Source organism: Nothobranchius furzeri, chromosome 10 (genome assembly GCF_043380555.1).
Source record: "Nothobranchius furzeri strain GRZ-AD chromosome 10, NfurGRZ-RIMD1, whole genome shotgun sequence".
NCBI lineage: Eukaryota > Metazoa > Chordata > Actinopteri > Cyprinodontiformes > Nothobranchiidae > Nothobranchius > Nothobranchius furzeri.
This window is the reverse complement of record NC_091750.1, coordinates 60,744,661-60,764,817: the sequence shown is the minus strand read 5'-3', so window position 1 is coordinate 60,764,817 and position 20,157 is coordinate 60,744,661. Positions and strand designations below refer to the sequence as shown.

Here is a 20,157-nt window from a genome sequence, read left to right as displayed (position 1 = left end):
TCAGGAAGCATGCTCCACCTGAAGCACACAGCAGCATGATAAAGCATAAAGTAGTGCCTCCCTTTGGTCAGAGTGGAAAAACAGGCTGAGAGGGTAGGAAACATTTCATTCCATTACAACAATCAGAACACACACTGGTGTGTTACATTTCCCCACAAGAACTTCTTTCTTTCAGACAAACTTTGAGCTCTTTTTTGATCTTTGTGGAATGAAACAATCTCATAGGTTCACACAATCAGACTTCTGTTGGATTCAGAGAACACACGGAGTCTTTCTCAACTTTGACCTCCACTAATAGTTCAAACAACCCATTTGTTCTACTTTGTTCTTAATAAATCATACTTGTTCCCTTGGTGTCAACATCAGTTGAGACACATGAAATATCTGCTTGTTAGGGAAATACTTTGGACATTTTAAAGTGTTTTTTTTGTAAAAGGTATTGTTACAAATTTCTTCCTGAATTCAATAAATAAAATATGTGTTAGGTAACATGGACTCAAAAAAACTTATTGCGCTATTGTCATATATTTTCTCACTTATGAATGACAACGATGGGTGTAAATTTGGTCATAATTTAAAGGTGCATTATGTAGAAATTAAATAAAAATGACATCCTGTGGTAAAATTAGGTTATTTCAACCACTTTAAACAACGTTGGAGTTTTTTGCTGGCCGTTGTCAAATCACATTTGTCTGCGCTGCAGTATTAGCTCGCAGGAGACATGGCAACCCCACACTCACTGATGTTAGGGATGGGTACCGAATTTGGTACTTTATAAGGCACCAACCGAATTCCGTAGAACTGACAGAGGACCGACTCACGTGATGTAAAATGGTGCCTTGTTTTAGTACCAGAGTTTTGTACCTGCCCTTCATCAGCAAGAGCTTGCAAGATAATGAATTTCCAAGGTAGACAGCAGTGTATGTGCAAGAGCGTAATGTTGCCATTCGCTTCGGGCAAGATGTAAACAGTGAAAGTAGCATGGTAAAAAGAACTCGTTCTAATATTTGGGTCTACTTCACTAAATGCGATGGGTGGCTAGGTGATGATGACAACACTGACATCATTCTAAGTGAGTTATCACCATCTTAATTTGCTTCAGCAGGTAAATAAACTGTTTAAGATAACGCTAGCTTGATACTTTAGCTTCTGTTGCTATCAGCTAATGGTGCGTTCGCTTTCTACTCCGAATAGGAAGAATTAACTGTTTGAAAAAGAAGAGCAAAAGGAATGAAGTTACACGGTACATTTAGTTCACAGCAAAGATGTTTGCTTCAGTTTAATTAGCGGTTTATAAAACTACAATGACACACCCATCACACAGTTTGTCCGGAGGGGAAAGGAACGCATGGAGCTGGGTTTTAGTTTGTTAAACACCACAATATTACAATACAAACAGTTGTATGAAATCGAAGTTTGTTTTGGTTTCATTTGTATTTTTTTTTTATTCTTTTTATTTATTTATTTTTTTACCATGTCCTGTCTGGCTGTGAAGCAAACAGAATTGATGTCTGAATGATGGTAACAAGCCTTACAGATTTACTCTCAGGTGGAGCATTAAAACGTCTGCTTTTAATGTCACGCCTGATACTTAAAACTTTATTGTCATTGTTTTTGAATGCTTTGTAATTCCGACCAGACACGGAGTCAGAGGTGAAAGAGAAAGGAAAAGACAAAAGGTGGGGAGAGGGGGGGGGGGGGTCCACAAAAATAAACAATAATGAACAAGAGTCTGCTTCTAGACCTGCAGAAAAAGACAAGTAAAAAAGCAAAAGAACAAAAAAAAAGGGACACAACAACAATACAACAAGATCAAGCTATCACTGCGTCAACTTGATGAAGAAATATATAATCAACATTGTTTAGCTGAACAATCACACGATAATAAATCACAGTGCATTAAGTGTCCACCATAGTCTTAAGACCTGTGTTTAACGTGCCCAAGCCCATACTTTTGAGAGCACCATGTGAGCACCTGTGTGTGTAGACGCGCTTGTTTATGTAAGGTTTCTCTATAGGAGCGTCCAATAGAGAGTGTGAGGGACCACAGATCTGCCCCCCAAAGATGCGTAGGAGACGGGGGGAGCTCCAAGTCCCAGAGATCCAGGCGCTGCCCCAGAACACAGGAATCCCAAGGAGACTGCAACCAGAAAGGCCCCCGCCCCCCTCGAGAGGCACAGAGGATCGCCCCGGGGGGCCACAACCAGCAGCCGGCAGAGTCCCGGGAGACATCAGCGGCAAGCCCTGAGGCCCGCCCGCAGCCTACCACCCCCTAGCCGGCCGAGCCCGGGATCCAGGGGCGACCACCCCCCGCCGGGGACCCAGCAGAGCCCAGGGACCCAGACCCCACCAGGCCGCCACCACGATTGATCAGGCAGACGCCAAAAATCTTAAACCCCCTGACCCGGGAGCCACGAACACTCAGGCAGACCAAGGCACCACACCCCACACCAGGTGTGGCAGGGACAGGGGAGACGAAGATCTATATCATCAAAAGAAGTCCCAGGAGAGGGGAGGAGTCAAAGGCCCCACCTGACATATACAGTCATACACAAACACAGTCACACACTCCCTCCCTCATGCTCACACATGCACATACAACCAAAGACTTACAAAAATGCACACCGGACACCCACTCATGCTCCCCATACACACCCTATTCACTCTGGTCCCGGTACTGCTGCACATGGGATACAACCATCACCGGTTACCAGAGTTTGACCCTTTCTGCTGGGGTGCTGATGAGCAGGCTCCCCCGCCCAATGCTGAGCACAGCAACCCACCACCCCAGACCCCAACCAGATGGCCATATCTCCCTCCTAGCCTCCAGCCCCAGGAAGCCAAGCAACAACAGAGGGGGGCAACGGCCCCCCAGTCCCAGACATCCCCAGTGAACCCACTCCGAGGGATCATCCGGATACTCCAAACTCAGACCCTCCACCCCCCCACCCCCCACACCATCCCGCAGGACAACATCAACGGTCCCCCATCATCACTATGTGATGGAACCGATCAAAGGAGCCCAGAGAGATTGATTTGAAGTGGAAGCAGAGGCTAAATCAAGTGTAATATGATCTAACAAAAGATTTCTATACTGGTTAATGCAGAGAGTTTCTCTATTTTTCCAATTCAAGAGGATAGTTTTCTTAGCGATGCATATGGCAGTCAGAACCACGTGAACCAAAGATGTTTCAATCGGGACATCGTCCAGGTTTCCCAGTAAACAAAAAGAGGGGGTGGTTGGGATATGACATTTCAGACATTTTGACAGATCCTCACATACTCTACCCCAAAATTCCTGGACAGGTGGGCAGGACCACAGTGCATGAATGTAATTGTCAGGAACGTTGTTTGTGCAGTGTGTACAGGTGTCAGACGACACAAACCCCATCTTGAACATCTGATGACCTGTATAGTGTACTCTGTGTAGAATTTTGTACTGAATTAATTGTAAATTGGAGTGTCTGATCATTTTAAAAGTTTTTAAACAAGTTTGGGACCAGAAGTTCTGGTCAAAGCTGACTGATAGATCCACCTCCCATTTTTCAATAGGGATTGCTATTCTATCGTCTATTTTGGACAGTGTCTTCATTTGTAGTTTAAAACACATGGTCTCTTCATCATGGTTATTCCAGAGGGCATAGAAGAGGGATAGGGGTCGCTGGGTTATCATTTAGAAACTGTTGTGGTTAAAGGGTTTCATTGAAGCATTTTGTACAATACTGTGATGATAAAATACAAACAGTTGTATGTTATTTATCATGATATTTATCGAATGTGGTTATATATTGAGAAAATAATATATATTTAATTAAAAGATATTTAATTAATTATTAAACATTCAAAAGTATAAAAATTGGTGCCGTTAAGTAGTGGTATTGATTCCTAGGTGCCGGGAATTAGTAGTGAATTGTTTCAAATGTGAAGGGTACTCGTCCCTACTGATGGTAAACAGTAGTTACGTCGCTCCTTCCTTTGTTTTGAAAAGAGAAAAACTGACAATCCCCTCAGCCAGCTGGATATGAAATATGTTTCAGTAGAACCTTCCTTCCAAAATGACTGAAACATTAGACTCTTTTGGGATTTTCTCAAATTTTCACATACTGCATCTTTAATGAACTCATTCATGACTACAACAAAACTGCTTTGGTGTCTGGAATCATGGGTGAAACTGGAACTTTACTTTAACATTCTCAGAGTTCTCAAGCAACGAAACTTCCTCATCAGAACTAAATGTGGTGACGTGCATCTGCTCTGATCTCGGCAGGGCGTCAGTCATAGTTGTTAAAGGTGTAATGCAAAAACATAACAGGATGCAGAGACCATATTTGGTGATCAGGTAAAAGAATTGTTATTCAAAACACGTTGACTCACTTGTCCCTTAGAGATGGACTCCACCCACCTGCTATTCAGATGAGGCTGTCAGGTGGGATGGGATGAAAACAAAGCTGAACAATTCGATATCTCTATTAAATTTAGCCATTTTATTATATTTAGTTAGAGCTTTGTGTTTACATGTGTGGTAGAAGTATTGAAGATTTGTGTAACTTAAGAATAAAGATGATTTTCGGTGGAAACTAAACAGGTTGTCTGCTTGGGGAATTTTGTTGTTGGAGGGCGTGTTGCTGTTCCATCCAGCTCCTCCTCCTACGGGAATATTTACCTGCTCTCCTCGGAATCCTCACACATTCAGCACGCTCACCTGACTGACTCCTTCTGCTCTTTAGACACAACCTGCAGGTCTGAAAACATACATCAAAGGAACTTCGATACACAGAGAGGACATTAAGGACCAAAAAGTCACAGAAGTTTTACCTGAATTTCATCTCAAGGAGCAAATCCTCCATCAACAATGGTGTCTGCGGGGTTCCAGATCCTGGGCACTGCTCTGGGAATCATTGGATGGATTGGTGCCATTATTATTTGTGCCCTTCCCATGTGGAGGGTCACTGCTTTCATTGGCAGCAACATCGTGACCGCACAGACCATCTGGGAGGGTATCTGGATGAACTGTGTTATGCAGAGCACAGGCCAGATGCAGTGTAAGGTCTACGACTCCATGCTGGCCCTCAGCTCCGACCTCCAGGCCGCTCGGGCCCTCACGGTTGTCGCCATCGTGATGGGCATTATGGCCATCCTGCTTGCTGTGGCTGGGGGTAACTGCACCAACTGTGTGGAGAACCAAGCATCAAAAAATAAGGTGGGCATCACATCTGGGATCATGTTCATCATCGCTGGAGTCCTCTGCCTTGTCCCCGTCTGCTGGACGGCCCAGACCATCATCCGGGACTTCTACAGCCCTCTCACAGTCGAAGCTCAGAAAAGAGAGATGGGTGCTTCGCTCTATATCGGCTGGGGTGCGGCTGCTTTGATGCTGATCGGAGGTGGAATGCTCTGTGCCAACTGCCCTCCAAAGGAGAAAAACCGCTACCCTGCAAAGTACTCTGCTGCCAGATCCGATTACTCTGCGGCACAGTCTGGAAAACAATTTGTCTAAAGCAACTCTGGCAAGTTAAATGGGACAGACGAACTGGTTCCACATGAGGGCTGATGTTTCACTGAGGTGGAAGTGTAACCCTAGAGTGAAAAAGTAACTACATGTCAAAGAGAAACGTAATCATGAAGGTTCATTGTTTGTATTTAAGCCTTAAAAAATAACAGCAAACTTCATTTGGTGGAAAAGTCCCTTTTAGATCTGTTTTGTTTACATATATTCTCACTTTTGGTCTTTTCTAAGTTGAAAATTATTTGTTTTGAGATACTGTGTCACACTTGTACTTTAAATAAATTTAATTTGTTTAAATTCTGAAATCGACCGTGGTGTTATTCCTTTCACAGAGCTCTTGTCACCACAATCCTTTAAACAACCTCAAAATCCTTAAATCGTTAAAAAAAATAATTATTCACCTTCTACTTTTACACATTCAGAGAAGCTGAGGATGTTGAAAAACACCCTTGCGGCATTCTGAGACGCGTCTTTTGTTTGACTTTCTGGTTGATCTGGTTTAGGTGTGCCTGAAAAACTAGACAAAGTGGATCCAATCTGTTGTTCAAACTCTAAACCCTCAAGCTAAAGGCCTTCATTGGATGTACATGTGAACATTTTTTGAGAATGAGAGGTTAAGATTGACTGGAAAGTCTTTATTTTATTTTCTGGTCGGTTTAGTCTTGGAAAATAAAAATTCCTTTACTTCAAGGATCCTGGTTCTAGTTAAAGCTATTTTCTCATTACTGCCATCAGTAAATGGAGGGTTGATGCATTATTAACAACCCTGACTGTAACTACACTGTATCAGGTTTAACAAAGTCTAAAAAACAAGAATTTTTATTGAGTTTAACCCTTAAAATGGATTCAGGGCTTGCCTGGGGCGTGAGTGTGTGTGTAGTTAAACACAGCTAGCCTCTGGAGCCATTGTTCCCAATCTTTAGACCTTTCTGGTGGAAACAAAGCTTCGTGGGAACAATGGCGAAGACTTGTGGATATCAGGTCTCGGTTTTCCACCTTTGTCTGGTGGGATATTAACTCCACCCTGAAGTCTGAGCCTCAAACTTGAACCATTTATTGTCTCGTGGTGAAACCTTGGAGCATCAGAGTAAATACATCCGCCATCCGATGCGACCACAGAGCTTGGAAAAACAAATATAGTTTAATCATCTTCTAGACGTGAACGTACCTACTGCTGTGGCTCCAACATGGCATCTCAAGGACTACAGATCTTAGGGATCCTGCTGAGCTTCATCGGCTGGCTGGGCACCATTGTCGCCTGCGCCCTGCCCATGTGGAGGGTCACGGCGTTCGTCGGGGCGAACATCGTGACGGCACAGATCATCTGGGAAGGCCTGTGGATGAACTGCGTGGTTCAGAGCACGGGGCAGATGCAGTGTAAGGTATACGACTCTTTGCTGGCCCTGCCCCAGGACCTGCAGGCTGCCAGGGCCATGGTGATCATCTCTATAATCATCGGGGTGTTCGGCACGCTCATGGCCGTGGTTGGAGGGAAGTGCACCAACTGCATAGAAGACGAGGCATCTAAAGCTCAAGTCTGCATCGTGTCTGGTGTGATTTTCATCATCGCTGCCGTGCTGATTCTAGTCCCGGTGTCTTGGTCAGCTCATGTGATCATAATGGACTTTTACAACCCCTTGGTGATCGCTGCACAAAGACGGGAGCTCGGTGCTTCACTTTACATCGGTTGGGGCTCGGCCGGCCTGCTCCTGATGGGAGGGGCTCTGCTCTCCAACAACTGCCCCCCAAAAGACAGCAGATCCTACACGTCTGCCAACTTCATCCCTGCAAGAAGCGCATACTCAACTGTGAACTATGTGTGAGTCTCTCAATTACAAAAGATTTTGGTCACAAAAGTGCTTTTGTAAGTCACGTATTTACAGTTTTTTAATGTACTTCATGAATGTGATTTGCTCAAATGATGCATAAAGTTTTTTAAAAATCACAAAATTCCCCAAATGAGTTTCAAAAGCGAGTAATAAATGGTGTTTGTCAATACAGCTGCCTTTGTCTTCTCTCACCTTTGTTCTGAATCTAAGCAAAACTGAAAATGTTCTCTTTGTGAGAACAACAACCCCACAGGAATTCAGGGGAATAAACGTCTGTACCAGGTTGAGATGTTTCGATTGTGTAATAGATTGCCTTTTGGGCTTATTTGGGTGATTTAGAGTTTCTGTCTGGAGGAAAATGGATGTGACCCACACAGACAATGGTGCTCTGTCCGAGCTTGGATTCATGTTGCTGAGGAACCGCTTTATATGTGCAAAGAACGAATATTTACTTTGCCTGGATAGAGAACGTCTGACCAGGGTATGAGACCTAAAAATGCCTGAGAATTTTCAGAAAATCTAAGCTCTGAGAGGATTTAGCTGACTTTGAAGAAACACAAAAAACTTTTAGCTTTTCTCCAACATTTTGTTTCGATCTCTTCAACTGCTCTGATGATTTCTCCTTTTGTGAGTATAAAAGGTTCACACAGTTAAAGCCTTTTGTGGCCAGCCGAAACCGCCCTGACAAAGAACACGATGCACCTTCCGCTGTTTTAAGAGTTTCTGTTTTCATTTTGAAAAGAAATTTGATCCATCACACTTTTATAATGAAAAAGTTCTGGTTTAGTGTTTTCTTCTTTGTTTTATTATTACGTTTATTAAAAATAATGAAACACCTAAAATCACTCTCGATGCAGAATGGAGGATGACATCAGTGCTTATGATTTTAACCATCATGTGAATCTTAGAGCTTTAAGAGATTTTTAAGAACATCTCTTCACATCCAAGTCATTCAGCCCCAACACAGCATTTGCTGGGTTTTCCACCTAGACATAAAAAAACTGAGAGTTGGAGAAGAAGAGCACATCAGTGTGAAAACTACATGTCCAGCAATGCTCATCGAGATCCTGGAGGAGTTTTAAGTAAAGTTAAAATGATAATAAAATAAATGAGTAATATAATTTTTTATAAATGTCTACATGCATTTTATTTGCAATTACCCAACACTTTTAACCATGCAGTTCAGAAAACAGATGAATAACTTGTTGGATGTTAAGAGAAGTTACAAAAAGTAAACAGCATTTTTGATAAAAGGGGTTTTGATTTGAACACACATAAAAAATATACATAAAACATATCTCACGTGAGAAACAAGCTTATGTTGCAAAGAAGAGAAGATAAAATGAGTTGGTAAGCTGCTGTGTTGGTTAGTCATGATGCAAATGACAGCTCTAAGAGGGCCAGGTTTGTCCTGTTTGTGAAGTTAGCTCCTTTTAGCTCAGACAAACTCTTTTCCTGGTGTTGTGGATTTAGGTGGAGTGTACTTTGGACTGTTATAGCGCTCTCCTCCTGATGGACACTGACAGCACAGAAGAGCCCCTCCGATTAGTAACAGCCCCGCTGCCCCCCAGCCGACGTACAAACACGCACCCAGCTCTCTCCTCTGAGAATCGGGAATCATGGGGTTGTAGAAGTCCTTAATGACGTTGTTAGCAGGCAGAGAGACGGTCACAAGGCACAAGGCTCCACTGAGGAGGAAGAAAACTCCTGCGGAGATGGATACTCTGGCTTTCCCCGCTTCATCCTCGATGCAGGTGGTGCATTTCCCACCGACCACAGAGAGCAGGAGGCCAAACAGGGAGAAGAGGATGGAGATGACGATCATGGCTCGGGCGGCTTGGAGATCCGGAGGCAGCGCCAGAAGGGAGTTGTAGACCTTGCACTGCATCTGACCGGTGCTCTGCACCACACAGCTCATCCACAGCCCTTCCCAGATGATCTGAGCCACTACAATGTTGTTTCCAATGAAAGCAGTCACCTTCCACAGAGGCAGCATGCAGATCAGGATGTTTCCTATCCATCCGAGCACAGCCAGAGTGACAGCTAGAATCTGCAGCCCCAATGATGCCATGGCTGGTTCGGTCTGCTTTCCGAGCCTCTGATAAAGTTTTGCTGCTGTTGAGGAGTTTTATATGACCCCGACTGGGTGGGCTCTAGCTCCTGTGCTCACATGTTAACATCCATCACTCAGCCCTTTGAGCTTGGAGGCGTTTCTCCACCATAAAGAAGCCCTGTGATGCTCCAAGAAATGCCTCAGGAGAAGAAAAGATGTTCCCCTTGTGGCTTCAGTAAAAATAGCAGGAGTGTTAAACATCAATGTCCATTTTATATCAGAATGTAAAATAGTGACTTTAAAGTGGTGCAACTTGAGCTCACTTTTGCACAGAATGCAGATTCTAAACCACTAGATTTAAGCTTTTTTCATTTTATTTTGTACAACATCCATAAAATATGAAATATTGTCCTGTTTTTTGAAATTGTACACAATATATAAACAATCTCATGTTCTTGCTCAAATCTAAAACATTAAAGAATGAAAAGAACTATAATTTTCAAATGTGTTAACGTTGTTTTTACATATTTTACACATTTTTCAGCAAATAATGTTTTTACTTTCAGCCTATTTAATATGACAATTACTGATTTTTATTTTGACCTTGTTTCATTTTAAATCTAGCAGCACAAACAATCTGCTCAATTTATATTAAAACACTTGAAATATTACATGATGTTTCAGCAAATAAAAACGAAAGGTTTAGTGTTTGTGTGCATTAAAACAAACTTTTACCTTACATATATAGTCCAAACAACGATCACTAACAAGCTCAGGTGAGTTCATTTAGCCTAATTACTGCTCAGACAAACAATCCCAAGTGTTTTCATTCTGACCAACATTCTCCAGCCAATCGGCCTACATCTCCCAGCCTTCATGTGAATATAAAAAGCTGCAGACAGAAACAGCAGCACGATATTTTGCAAGTGCTGCTGGTTTGGTTGGCCAAGCAAAGATGGCAGCAGCAGGTCTCCAGCTGTTTGGGATGGTGCTTGGAAGCATTGGATTTGTTGGTGACATCATCATCTGTGCCCTGCCGATGTGGAAGGTGTCTGCTTTCATTGGAAACAACATTGTGACGGCTCAGGTCTTCTGGGAGGGCCTGTGGATGAACTGTGTGCAGCAGAGTACTGGACAGATGCAGTGTAAGGTTTATGACTCCATGTTGGCTCTGCCCCAGGACCTGCAGGCTGCCCGTGCCCTGGTTGTGATCTCCATCCTGGTTGCTTTATTGGGAATCCTGCTTTCTATTGCTGGGGGGAAGTGCACCAACTGCATTGAGCATGAAGAGGCAAAGAGCAGGGTGGCCATTGCTGCTGGGGTGTGCTTCATTGTTGCTGGGATCCTGTGCCTCATCCCAGTGTCGTGGTCAGCCAATGAGGTCATCAAGGATTTCTACAACCCTATCCTAATGGAAGCACAGAAAAGGGAGCTGGGTGCATCACTCTTTATTGGCTGGGGATCAGCAGGACTCCTGATCATCGGTGGAGCTCTGCTTTGTTGTCACTGCAAGAGAACGGAGGACAGTCGGTACTCCGTTAAGTACTCTGCTCCACGCTCGGCTGCCAGCCCTGGTGCTTACGTTTAAAATCTGACAAGTTGCACCTGGAGATGCTTAAGTTTGTTTAAGCTATGATTTTAATTTGCCTGTCTTTTTAATAAACATTTGTTTTGCCATTTTACAGAGTATCTTTTTTTTTTAAACTTAAGTTTGATGCTACCAATGCAAATGTTGAGTTCATCAGTTTGAAATTTGCTTAATTGGTTTAAGACTATTTGGGCAGGAAGGCATTAAAATGATGCTAATATTTCATGGCAGGATTTAGTTTGCTGCTGGACTAAAATTGGTTTTGAAATCCAAATGTTAAATGTTCCAAAAGTCTAGGCTTACAAATTCTTTCATCCTTTAAAATTTATAAAACATGCAGAGACCACTGGTCTGCATGCTCCTCTGTATCAATTGTTCATATTCCATGTGCACAATGCTTGTGCAGTCACTTGCATACAGAAATGCCCATAACCATATTTGGTCACATGTCCTAAGCTTGGTGACAGTGGTGTCTGCCCTGGGGCTGAGAGACTGGGGTTCAAATCCCAGTTGGGTATTACCAAAGACATTAAAAAAACGGGACCTGATGCCTGCCTGCTTGACACTCAACTTGGATTAGCGGAGTTAAACCACCAAATGGTTCCCGGTCAAGGCCACTGCTACAGCTCACTGCTTCACATGGGGCTGGATCAAATCTGGAGATGTAATTTTGCTAGTGTGATTAATGGATCTTTAAGCTCGTGAGGGAAATCCCTGAGTTCCCTTCAAACTAAACTCTTGAGTGAAAGATCAATGCATTGGTTGCAGTTCTGTCAGCGGAAGCGTAACAAGCAAAACTAGGAAAAATTGCATTTACTGCACAAATGCTGTTTGAATGCTGGATAGCTGAAACTGCTGAACAGCTGAACTGAAGCTGAAATTAAGCAAAACTGTCAAAATGAGCTGAATGTCTTGAAAGATGTAGAAGCAAAAAGCACCAACAAGCAAATAAAGCACAAAGTGAAGAATAGAGAAAAATAATGCTAAATAGCAAAAAAAAACTTAAATCTGTGAACATTAAATAAAAATCTGGACAGCTAAAATGTCTAAACACCTGTTATTTCGGTTTGCCAAGTTTAATAGTTTAATATTTACATTTAGCTGAACTGTGAAATTGGCAGTTTGTGCTAAATTTGGTAACTGATTGCTGAAGTTGTTGAATAGCTGAAGTAAGCTGAAACTAAGCTAAACTGTCAAATGAGCTGAATGTAGTGAAAGATGTGAAAGCAAAAAAAGCACAAATAGTAAGTGAAGAATCAAGAAAACTAATCCTAAATTGCAGAAAACTCAAATCTGTGAACACTGTTTAAAAAATTGGACAGCTAAAATGTCTAAACACCTGTTATTTCAGTAGGACTAGTTTCACAGTTTAATTTTTACATTTAGCTGAACTGTGAAATTAGCATCATATGCTGAATTCAGAAACTAATTTCTGAAACTGAAACTAAGCAAAACTGTTAAAATGAGCTGAATGTTTTGAAAGATTTAGAAGCAAAAAAGCACCAAAATGTAAATAAAGCACAAAAAGTGAAGAATGGAGAAAACAATCCTAAACAGCAGAAAACTGAAATCTGAACATTATTTAAAAATCTGGACAACAAAAAAGGTCTAAACACTTGTTATTTCAGTAGGACTAGTTTCACAGTTTAATTTTTACATTTAGCTGAACTGTGAAATTAGCATCATATGCTGAATTCAGAAACTAATTGCTGAAGCTGAAACTAAGCTAAACTGTTAAAATGAGCTGAATGTTTTGAAAGATTTAGAAGCAAAAAAGCACCAAAATGTAAATAAAGCACAAAAAGTGAAGAATGGAGAAAACAATCCTAAACAGCAGAAAACTGAAATCTAAACATTATTTAAAAATCTGGACAGCAAAAATGTCTAAACACTTGTTATTTGAGTAGGACTAGTTTAACAGTTTAATCTTTATATTTAGTTGAACTGTGAAATGAGTAGCATAAGCCGAATTCAGAAACGGATTGCTGAGGCTGCTGAATAGCTGAAGTGAAGCTGAAGCTAAGCTAAACTGTCAAAATGAGCTGAATGAATTTAAAGATTTAGAAGCAAAAATCACCAACAAGTGTAATAAAGCTCAGAATATAGGTGGAGAATGGACAAAAAATGCTAAACAGCAGAAAACTTTAATCTTTGAACATTTATTACAAACTCGAAATTTGAAATGTTAAACAGCTGGCATTTGAATGAGAATAGTTTAACGGGTACATTTTTACAATTGGCTGAAGTGTGAATTTAGAAATATTTGCTGATATCTGAAACTGATAGATTAACATATGTTCAGATTTGACATGGGATGGATGAATGGTTGGATGAATGAAATAACGGATGGATTGTTGGATGGATGTTAGATGGTTTATTGGATGGATGGATAGAAGAATGTATGGATTTATATGTAGATGGATGGATTCCTTAGGCCAAGCCAATCGATTTGATGTCTCACATGCGTGGGTGTGTAATTCCATTTAGCCAGAAGACGATTGACCTCTCTCAACCAATCAGGGAGCTGGGAGGGAGCGGGGCACTTTCCCACCTTCTGACGGTCAATCAAATTGAACTTATTTCTAGTTTTAAGTACAAACTGTTCAAAAAGATCAAAAACAGGAGTCTGTTAATGGCTCAGTATTGTGCTTTTTATATTCATTCCTATGAGACTTGGTTAAAGTGATTTGTATTTCCTTGTGTTGCCATGGTAACAGATGACAGGAGTCTGCATTAATAAAGCTATGGACAATAACACATGACTCATTTAAACTTTGAATAACATTTCTATATTAAAGTATGTTGATACAGTTGTGTCTAAAATGTTGTTAAATGTTGTTGCTAAGCACGTTGCCATGGTAATGCAGAACACAATATCAAGTTAATACAAGACTCCTGGGACCAAGCAGGTTGAATTGATGTACCATATGTGGCGGTGCACATTTCCTTTTAGGCAGAAGACGATTGAAAACTTTCAGCCAATGAGAGAGCAGCGAAGGAGGAGGGGGCGGTTCCTGCCTTCTGACTAGTGTTAAAATGTCAGCTATGCTGCTAGTTTTAAGTGTATAAAGCTGGTTGGTTGGTTGGTTGGTTGGATGGATGGATGTATGGATGGATGTATGGATGGTTGGTTGGTTGGTTGCTTGGTTGGTTGGATGGATGGATGGATTCCTTAGGCCTAGCCAATCGATTTGATGTCTCACATGTTGGGTGTGTAATTCCATTTAGCCAGAAGTTGATTGACCTCTCTCAACCAATCAAGGGGCTGGGTGGGAGCGGGGCACTTTCCCACCTTTTGACGGTCAATCAAATTGAACTTGAATTGAAATTGAAGTATGCACAAGATAACTTACTGGAAGAAACAGAATTATTATCATGAGAACCAGAACAAGACAGTCTGATAACAGTCATGTGAAAATAACAGTTAAAAAGTATGTATGTGTAATAGAAATAAAAATATATTAGAATTAGTGTAACTCACTGTGATCCAAACAATGAATCAGCCATAGCTGATTAGCAATCATGAAATGAGGTCTGGGAGTTTTTAAGTTTCATTCTTTTATTACATTTTTTTCTTAGATCTGTTAAAAGGTCACCATGGCAGCCTGTGTCTCCAACATCAGCTACACAACGCAGCAAGTGTAAGTTCCAAGTACCTGTCTTGACCACTTCATGTATGATTTTGTACTTTAAACAGCTAGGCCAAACCTGTTATTTTTTTCTCCATAGCCATTTGGATCATTGGAGACAGCGGAGTAAGGCGTGGTGCCCAGAGAGCTGCAGAAACCCTCTGAGACAACCTTGGCCTCCCTGATGTCCGTGTCTCCTGGTTCGGTTGGGGCGGACTGAGGTGGAAAGACCTTCTCCCCTTCTTTTTCAACTCCATGCATGGAAGAGCAGCTCCTGATGTCTTTCTCATCCACTGTGGCGGCAATGACATGGGGGTAGTCAGCAGTGTGAAGCTGGTGAACATGATGGAGGACCTGCACCGGCTTCACCTTTTACACCCTCATATCACACTGTTGAGAACTGTTCTTCCTTCACAACCCACTCACTCTGCAGCTCTCTGGGCCCCTTTTATTATTTTAAGTATTTTTAAAATGTCCCGACACTTTGTGTCCTGTTATTTTATAAAATGTGATGTAAAAAAATAAAGGTTTTTGCTCAATTACTGGAATTTCTTTGGTTAAGACAAAAAAGGAAGGAAGAATCATTTATGCCAAATTGTTTCTACAACAGGCCTGTTTTAAGTCCAACAGTTTCTTAGCAGCCAATAGAAATGTGTTCTTTACTAACTTTACTTGGTTTAAAAATCTTACTAAAATAAACAGAGTGCTGTATTGCAAAACCAAATCATACTTGTTATGTAAATATTAGCTTTGTAGATACTTTTTACAGATAGATATTTATGTGCTAAAAAAAACCATAAACTTAAATAATTTGTCATTCTTTATTGAAAAACAATAAAATACAGGTATACAGAAAGTGTGAGAAAATTGATAATGTGAAAGTATTGCTCTTTAAATGTAATACTATTGATCTTTAAAAAGAAAAACTCTAAAAATGTCCTGTACAGCAACATGACAGAAGAATGGTGGTCTGTCTGTCAGAATGTGCTGAACAGATTTGCTCTATCAAGAGGAGCGTTTTGTGTAAGAGTTTATGTTATTGTAATACTGGTTTGGGTTATGTATCTGTGACATGATCCAGGTGGAATGGAAGGCGCCACTAATGTTAAAAGGATTAAAATAGGTTCTAAAAAAGCAAGGCAAGCAGTGCTTAACAGCATTCAAACAATGATACCTGAAAGTTGCAGAGGAGGTAAACATCTAAGAGGTTGCTGTAAAGAGATTGATAAAACTAAGTGGAAAAGTCAGTAATGCACTGAATTGTCCTGTTTAAGTTTAAGATCTGTTTGGAAATATTTGAATGTAGCTGCAGAGCTGTCAGTTATGAGTGGGAGGGGGTTCTTGCGAGGGACGTCACAGGTTTGACTTTGAGCTGTTTTAAAACTCTACAACGTTCTTAACGGTATAATATGGCTGAGATGTCAGATTTATCTGCTATTTCAAGATGGAAGGTCCCGGTGGCCAAAACTCCCCAAATTAATTGAATATGGACTGGAATCTGATTTGTGAGTTTTGTTGCTCCAGACTCCCAAATCACGCTACAGCTGCAGAAGGATCTCCTTCAGGACGCGGTATCTGCTCAGGAGCCACTCTGTATTCTCACCAAGCAGATCAGTGTGATCAAGGCAAACACGATCCCTCCAGAGTGCGCACTCTGCCAAGTAAGTCCTACAATAACACAAGATCACCCATGCAAGTAGTTTTTATTCCAAACAGATTTTTATTCAACCTTTTATTTTAATCTGATAAATAGTTGGAGAACTTTTTCTCGTGAACAAACATGACCTGGCAAATGACCTCCATCCTGCATGACAAAGTCTGTAAAATATTAGCTTGTTTTCTAAAGATCTCAAGACTAAACAATAACTTTCTCTTGGTGAAAGTAAACTCGTGTTATTTACCTGCAGTGTCCAGCTGCTGTGTTGTTTCCTGTTAACAAGGATAAGTCACTCGAGGAAAAACATGCTAACTGCTCATCTTGAAGTTCACTAATGAGCTCAGGTGAGTTCACTCAGCCTAATTACTGCTCAGGCAAACAATCCCAAGTTTTTTCATTCTGACCAACATTCTCCAGCCAATCAGCCTACACCTTTCAGCCTTCATGTGAATATAAAAATGCTGCTGACAGAATCAGTGGCAGCATGATCTTTGGCAAGTGCTGCTGGTTTGGGTGGTCAAGCAAAGCAGCAAAGCAGCAAAGCAGCAAAGCAGCAAAGCAGCAAAGCAGCAAAGCAGCAAAGCAGCAAAGCAGCAAAGATGGCAGCAGCAGGCCTCCAGCTGTTTGGGATGGTGCTTGGAAGCATTGGATTTGTTGGTGACATCATCATCTGTGCCATGCCGATGTGGAAGGTGTCTGCTTTCATTGGAAACAACATTGTGACGGCTCAGGTCTTCTGGGAGGGCCTGTGGATGAACTGTGTGCAGCAGAGTACTGGACAGATGCAGTGCAAGGTTTATGACTCCATGTTGGCTCTGCCCCAGGACCTGCAGGCTGCCCGTGCCCTGGTTGTGATCTCCATCCTGGTTGCTTTCTTGGGAATCCTGCTTTCTATTGCTGGGGGGAAGTGCACCAACTGCATTGAGCATGAAGAGGCAAAGAGCAGGGTGGCCATTGCTGCTGGGGTGTGCTTCATTGTTGCTGGGATCCTGTGCCTCATCCCAGTGTCGTGGTCTGCCCACGTGGTCATCATGGACTTCTATAATCCTCTTCTAAATGATACACAGAAAAGGGAGCTGGGTGCATCACTCTTTATAGGCTGGGGATCAGCAGGACTCCTGATCATCGGTGGAGCTCTGCTTTGTTGTCACTGCAAGAGAACGGAGGACAGTCGGTACTCCGTTAAGTACTCTGCTCCACGCTCAGCAACTAGCCGTGGTGCCTGAAAGGCAAGCTGCACCTGGGGATGCTGAAGTTTGCTTCAAGAATTTTAATTTGTCTTTTAATAAAAGTTTGGTTTTAAAAAAGTCTTTTTTTTTTCTTTTAGACATGTTAAGATATTACAAAGGCAATGGTTCAATTTAGGCAGGGGGCATTAAAATGGTGTTCAGTATAATATCTCTAAGTCCTGATGGAACAAAATTGGTTTCTCGATCTAAATTGTCTAAAGGTCTGGGCCCTTGTCAAACATTTTGGGGGGGGGGGGGGGGAAGAACTCATCCTGTGACTTCTGATCATGGCAAATTATGAAATATGCGATGTGCATGTTGCATGAGTTCACATCAGAAAATGAAAATGGACCAGAAACTGGTTTGGCAGAGCGTTTCAAATGCCTTAGGTGGTATCTGCTCAGGAGCCACTTTGTATTCTCGCCAAGCTGATTCACACGCTTTTGGAAGACTTGTCCCCTCCCTAGTGCACGCTCTAACAAATCTAATAACCCAAGATCAGCCATGCTACAATGTAAAATTCTTGTCAGCCTTGGTCTTTAGATGTAACACCAGTTATGTGACAAAACAGATTTTTCACAGACACAATTACTACTTGGTCAGTTTGGGGTTGTAGTTTTCCTGTTCTACCACTAGATGCTGTTCTCATATTCAAGAACATTTCTACGCATGAGTGTGAAATGATTAAAAACCACACACTGTGCAAAATTGTTCCAATACATGATATATGCACAGATCTGTATGTAATACAGTTGATAAATGAGAGCCCTGGAGTTTCTCTCAGAAGCAAGTTCTGTTAAAAGCTTGCAGAAAGGAATACACCCCAATAGAACACCTACTTTTTCAAGTCAAGTATGTGTGAGATGAAGTCATACACACTGCTTCTTTAAAAAGCATTTCAAGAATAAATTCTGGTTCTCTGACATTTAAGAACTCTTTTAGATGTGTTCACCACTTTTGTTTATACTTTTCCAGCTGAGCAGGAAATTGGATCCACAAACCAGTCAGTCCCCTCCCAGCTGCTATTCTCATACCTGCAGAACAAGAGCAAGCAGTAACAAGGGGCAACTTTCACAGCAAAGAAAAAACATTTGAAAATGATTTTTGAATGAGCAGACAGTTGATATTATTTTTTCTGTCAACTTTGCCCTCTTCTTCGGACCATCTGTCAACATGCAAACTCAGATTGTTGGTTTTGGTTTGGCGCTCATCGGGTTTCTTGGAACCATTCTCATCTGCGGTCTGCCTATGTGGCAGGTGACAGCCTTCATCGGGGCAAACATTGTCACCGCTCAGGTGTACTGGGAAGGTTTGTGGATGAACTGTGTCCTGCAGAGCACAGGCCAACTACAATGTAAAGCCTATGACTCTGTTTTGGCTCTGCAGCAGTACCAACAGGCCTCTCGGGGCCTGGTCTGTTCCTCCATCGGCATTGGCGTGATAGCAATCGGGCTCAGCACGGTTGGGCTGCGGTGCTCCAACTTCTTTGATTACGACAGGAGGAAAAAATCCAACATAGGCATGGCAGGAGGTGCGGTGTTTATACTGGCTGGGATCACGTGCATCATTCCTGTCTGCTGGTATGCATACATCATCATCACAAGATTTTACAGCACGGTGGCCACGGATTCCATGAAAGGAGAGTTGGGAGCATCCATATATGTGGGTTGGGTGTCAGGGGTTCTCCAAGTCATCGGGGGTGGGATCTTGTGTGGCACCTACAGATGCTGAGGATGATCAACCATAAGCTGTTCAGATAAACCCTCAAAAATCACTGAAGATAAAAGAAGTCCCCTTTAACTGACTTTACTTTTTGTATTCTTTTGAAATAGTTCTGTGTTTACATTTATTTCATTTTTTATTGAACTAAATAGATCTGATCTGAGGTTGTGTGTAACATATGCAAGTGCACAGCAACTTACATATCTGTAGATAATTTACTGAAAGATTTTTTTAAAGAGAAATGTTCAGTTCTAAATTGCTGCATGTGCTCCACAAAAAAGACTTTTAGTGAAGAATTTGTACATACTGCAAATAATGATCATGTTTGATCTCTCATTTTTTGTTTAGCAATAGCATGTTTGGATTTATTGTTCATATCAAATGAAACAAAAATGCTGTTTGCAATAAATCTGAGAAACCTTTGTAGATTTCTGCAAGTTATCAGGAAAAAGATGAGTTAACACATTTTTATAAAATCCCATTAAAGCTTTTGATTAGAAAAATGTTTAATGTGTGAAACTTTTATGCTGTGAGAAAACACACGGCACTGGATGTTTTTCCAGATTTCAAACATGATATGTTTCTTAACTCTTTGTTGATTATTGTTGCAACTTTTCATCAAACTTCTTCTGGCCTAAAAGTGTCCAGATGGAGTGTTAGGATTAGTACTTTTATCATAGATTTAGTCCTTTACACATCTTCTGCCCTCTGGTGGAGGAACTACATGTGATGAGGGCTAAGTTTATTCTTTTTTTACTGTTATATTGGTTTTGGATTAGATAACAAAATAAAACAGATTACTAAAATAAATAAATAAATAAGTTTGATTAACATCAGCCATTACATAGTTCAGTTTAAAAAGCTGGAAGTTCTTAGTTTTTCATATTTCTGTCTTTATTTATCATTTATCATTTAAAAACCAACAAATCTGAGAGAAAGCCTCA

The 20,157-nt window shown here is 41.3% G+C and overlaps 6 protein-coding genes across 6 annotated transcripts; 5 read left to right on the top strand and 1 right to left on the bottom strand.

The window, feature by feature from the left end:
* Positions 1-4,487: 4,487 nt before the first annotated feature.
* LOC107386874 (claudin-4) lies at positions 4,488-5,811 on the top strand. Its single transcript, XM_015961528.3, has one exon. The coding sequence runs from the start codon at positions 4,853-4,855 to the stop codon at positions 5,495-5,497; it is 645 nt and encodes a 214-aa protein (XP_015817014.3). The 5' UTR covers positions 4,488-4,852; the 3' UTR covers positions 5,498-5,811.
* Positions 5,812-6,668: 857 nt separating this feature from the next.
* Positions 6,669-8,041, top strand: LOC139072120 (claudin-4-like). Its single transcript, XM_070555379.1, has one exon. The coding sequence runs from the start codon at positions 6,694-6,696 to the stop codon at positions 7,327-7,329; it is 636 nt and encodes a 211-aa protein (XP_070411480.1). The 5' UTR covers positions 6,669-6,693; the 3' UTR covers positions 7,330-8,041.
* A 76-nt stretch (positions 8,042-8,117) lies between these two features.
* On the bottom strand, positions 8,118-9,464 carry LOC107386875 (claudin-like protein ZF-A89). Its single transcript, XM_015961529.3, has one exon. It carries the CDS (start codon positions 9,404-9,406, stop codon positions 8,774-8,776), a length of 633 nt encoding a protein of 210 aa, XP_015817015.3. The 5' UTR covers positions 9,407-9,464; the 3' UTR covers positions 8,118-8,773.
* Positions 9,465-10,284: 820 nt separating this feature from the next.
* LOC107387084 (claudin-like protein ZF-A89) lies at positions 10,285-11,070 on the top strand. The gene has a single exon (XM_070555378.1). The coding sequence runs from the start codon at positions 10,344-10,346 to the stop codon at positions 10,974-10,976; it is 633 nt and encodes a 210-aa protein (XP_070411479.1). The 5' UTR covers positions 10,285-10,343; the 3' UTR covers positions 10,977-11,070.
* Positions 11,071-16,735: 5,665 nt separating this feature from the next.
* Positions 16,736-17,658, top strand: LOC139072119 (claudin-like protein ZF-A89). Its single transcript, XM_070555377.1, has one exon. The coding sequence runs from the start codon at positions 16,862-16,864 to the stop codon at positions 17,486-17,488; it is 627 nt and encodes a 208-aa protein (XP_070411478.1). The 5' UTR covers positions 16,736-16,861; the 3' UTR covers positions 17,489-17,658.
* A 100-nt stretch (positions 17,659-17,758) lies between these two features.
* On the top strand, positions 17,759-19,748 carry cldn28 (claudin 28). Its single transcript, XM_015961525.3, has one exon. It carries the CDS (start codon positions 18,665-18,667, stop codon positions 19,220-19,222), a length of 558 nt encoding a protein of 185 aa, XP_015817011.1. The 5' UTR covers positions 17,759-18,664; the 3' UTR covers positions 19,223-19,748.
* Positions 19,749-20,157: the final 409 nt, after the last annotated feature.

What these genes read in the sequence shown, in the direction of transcription:
- LOC107386874 (XM_015961528.3), top strand. Translation starts at nt 4,853, where the DNA reads ATGGTGTCTGCGGGGTTCCAGATCCTGGGCACTGCTCTGGGAATCATT.
- LOC139072120 (XM_070555379.1), top strand. Translation starts at nt 6,694, where the DNA reads ATGGCATCTCAAGGACTACAGATCTTAGGGATCCTGCTGAGCTTCATC.
- LOC107386875 (XM_015961529.3), bottom strand. Translation starts at nt 9,406, where the DNA reads ATGGCATCATTGGGGCTGCAGATTCTAGCTGTCACTCTGGCTGTGCTC.
- LOC107387084 (XM_070555378.1), top strand. Translation starts at nt 10,344, where the DNA reads ATGGCAGCAGCAGGTCTCCAGCTGTTTGGGATGGTGCTTGGAAGCATT.
- LOC139072119 (XM_070555377.1), top strand. Translation starts at nt 16,862, where the DNA reads ATGGCAGCAGCAGGCCTCCAGCTGTTTGGGATGGTGCTTGGAAGCATT.
- cldn28 (XM_015961525.3), top strand. Translation starts at nt 18,665, where the DNA reads ATGCAAACTCAGATTGTTGGTTTTGGTTTGGCGCTCATCGGGTTTCTT.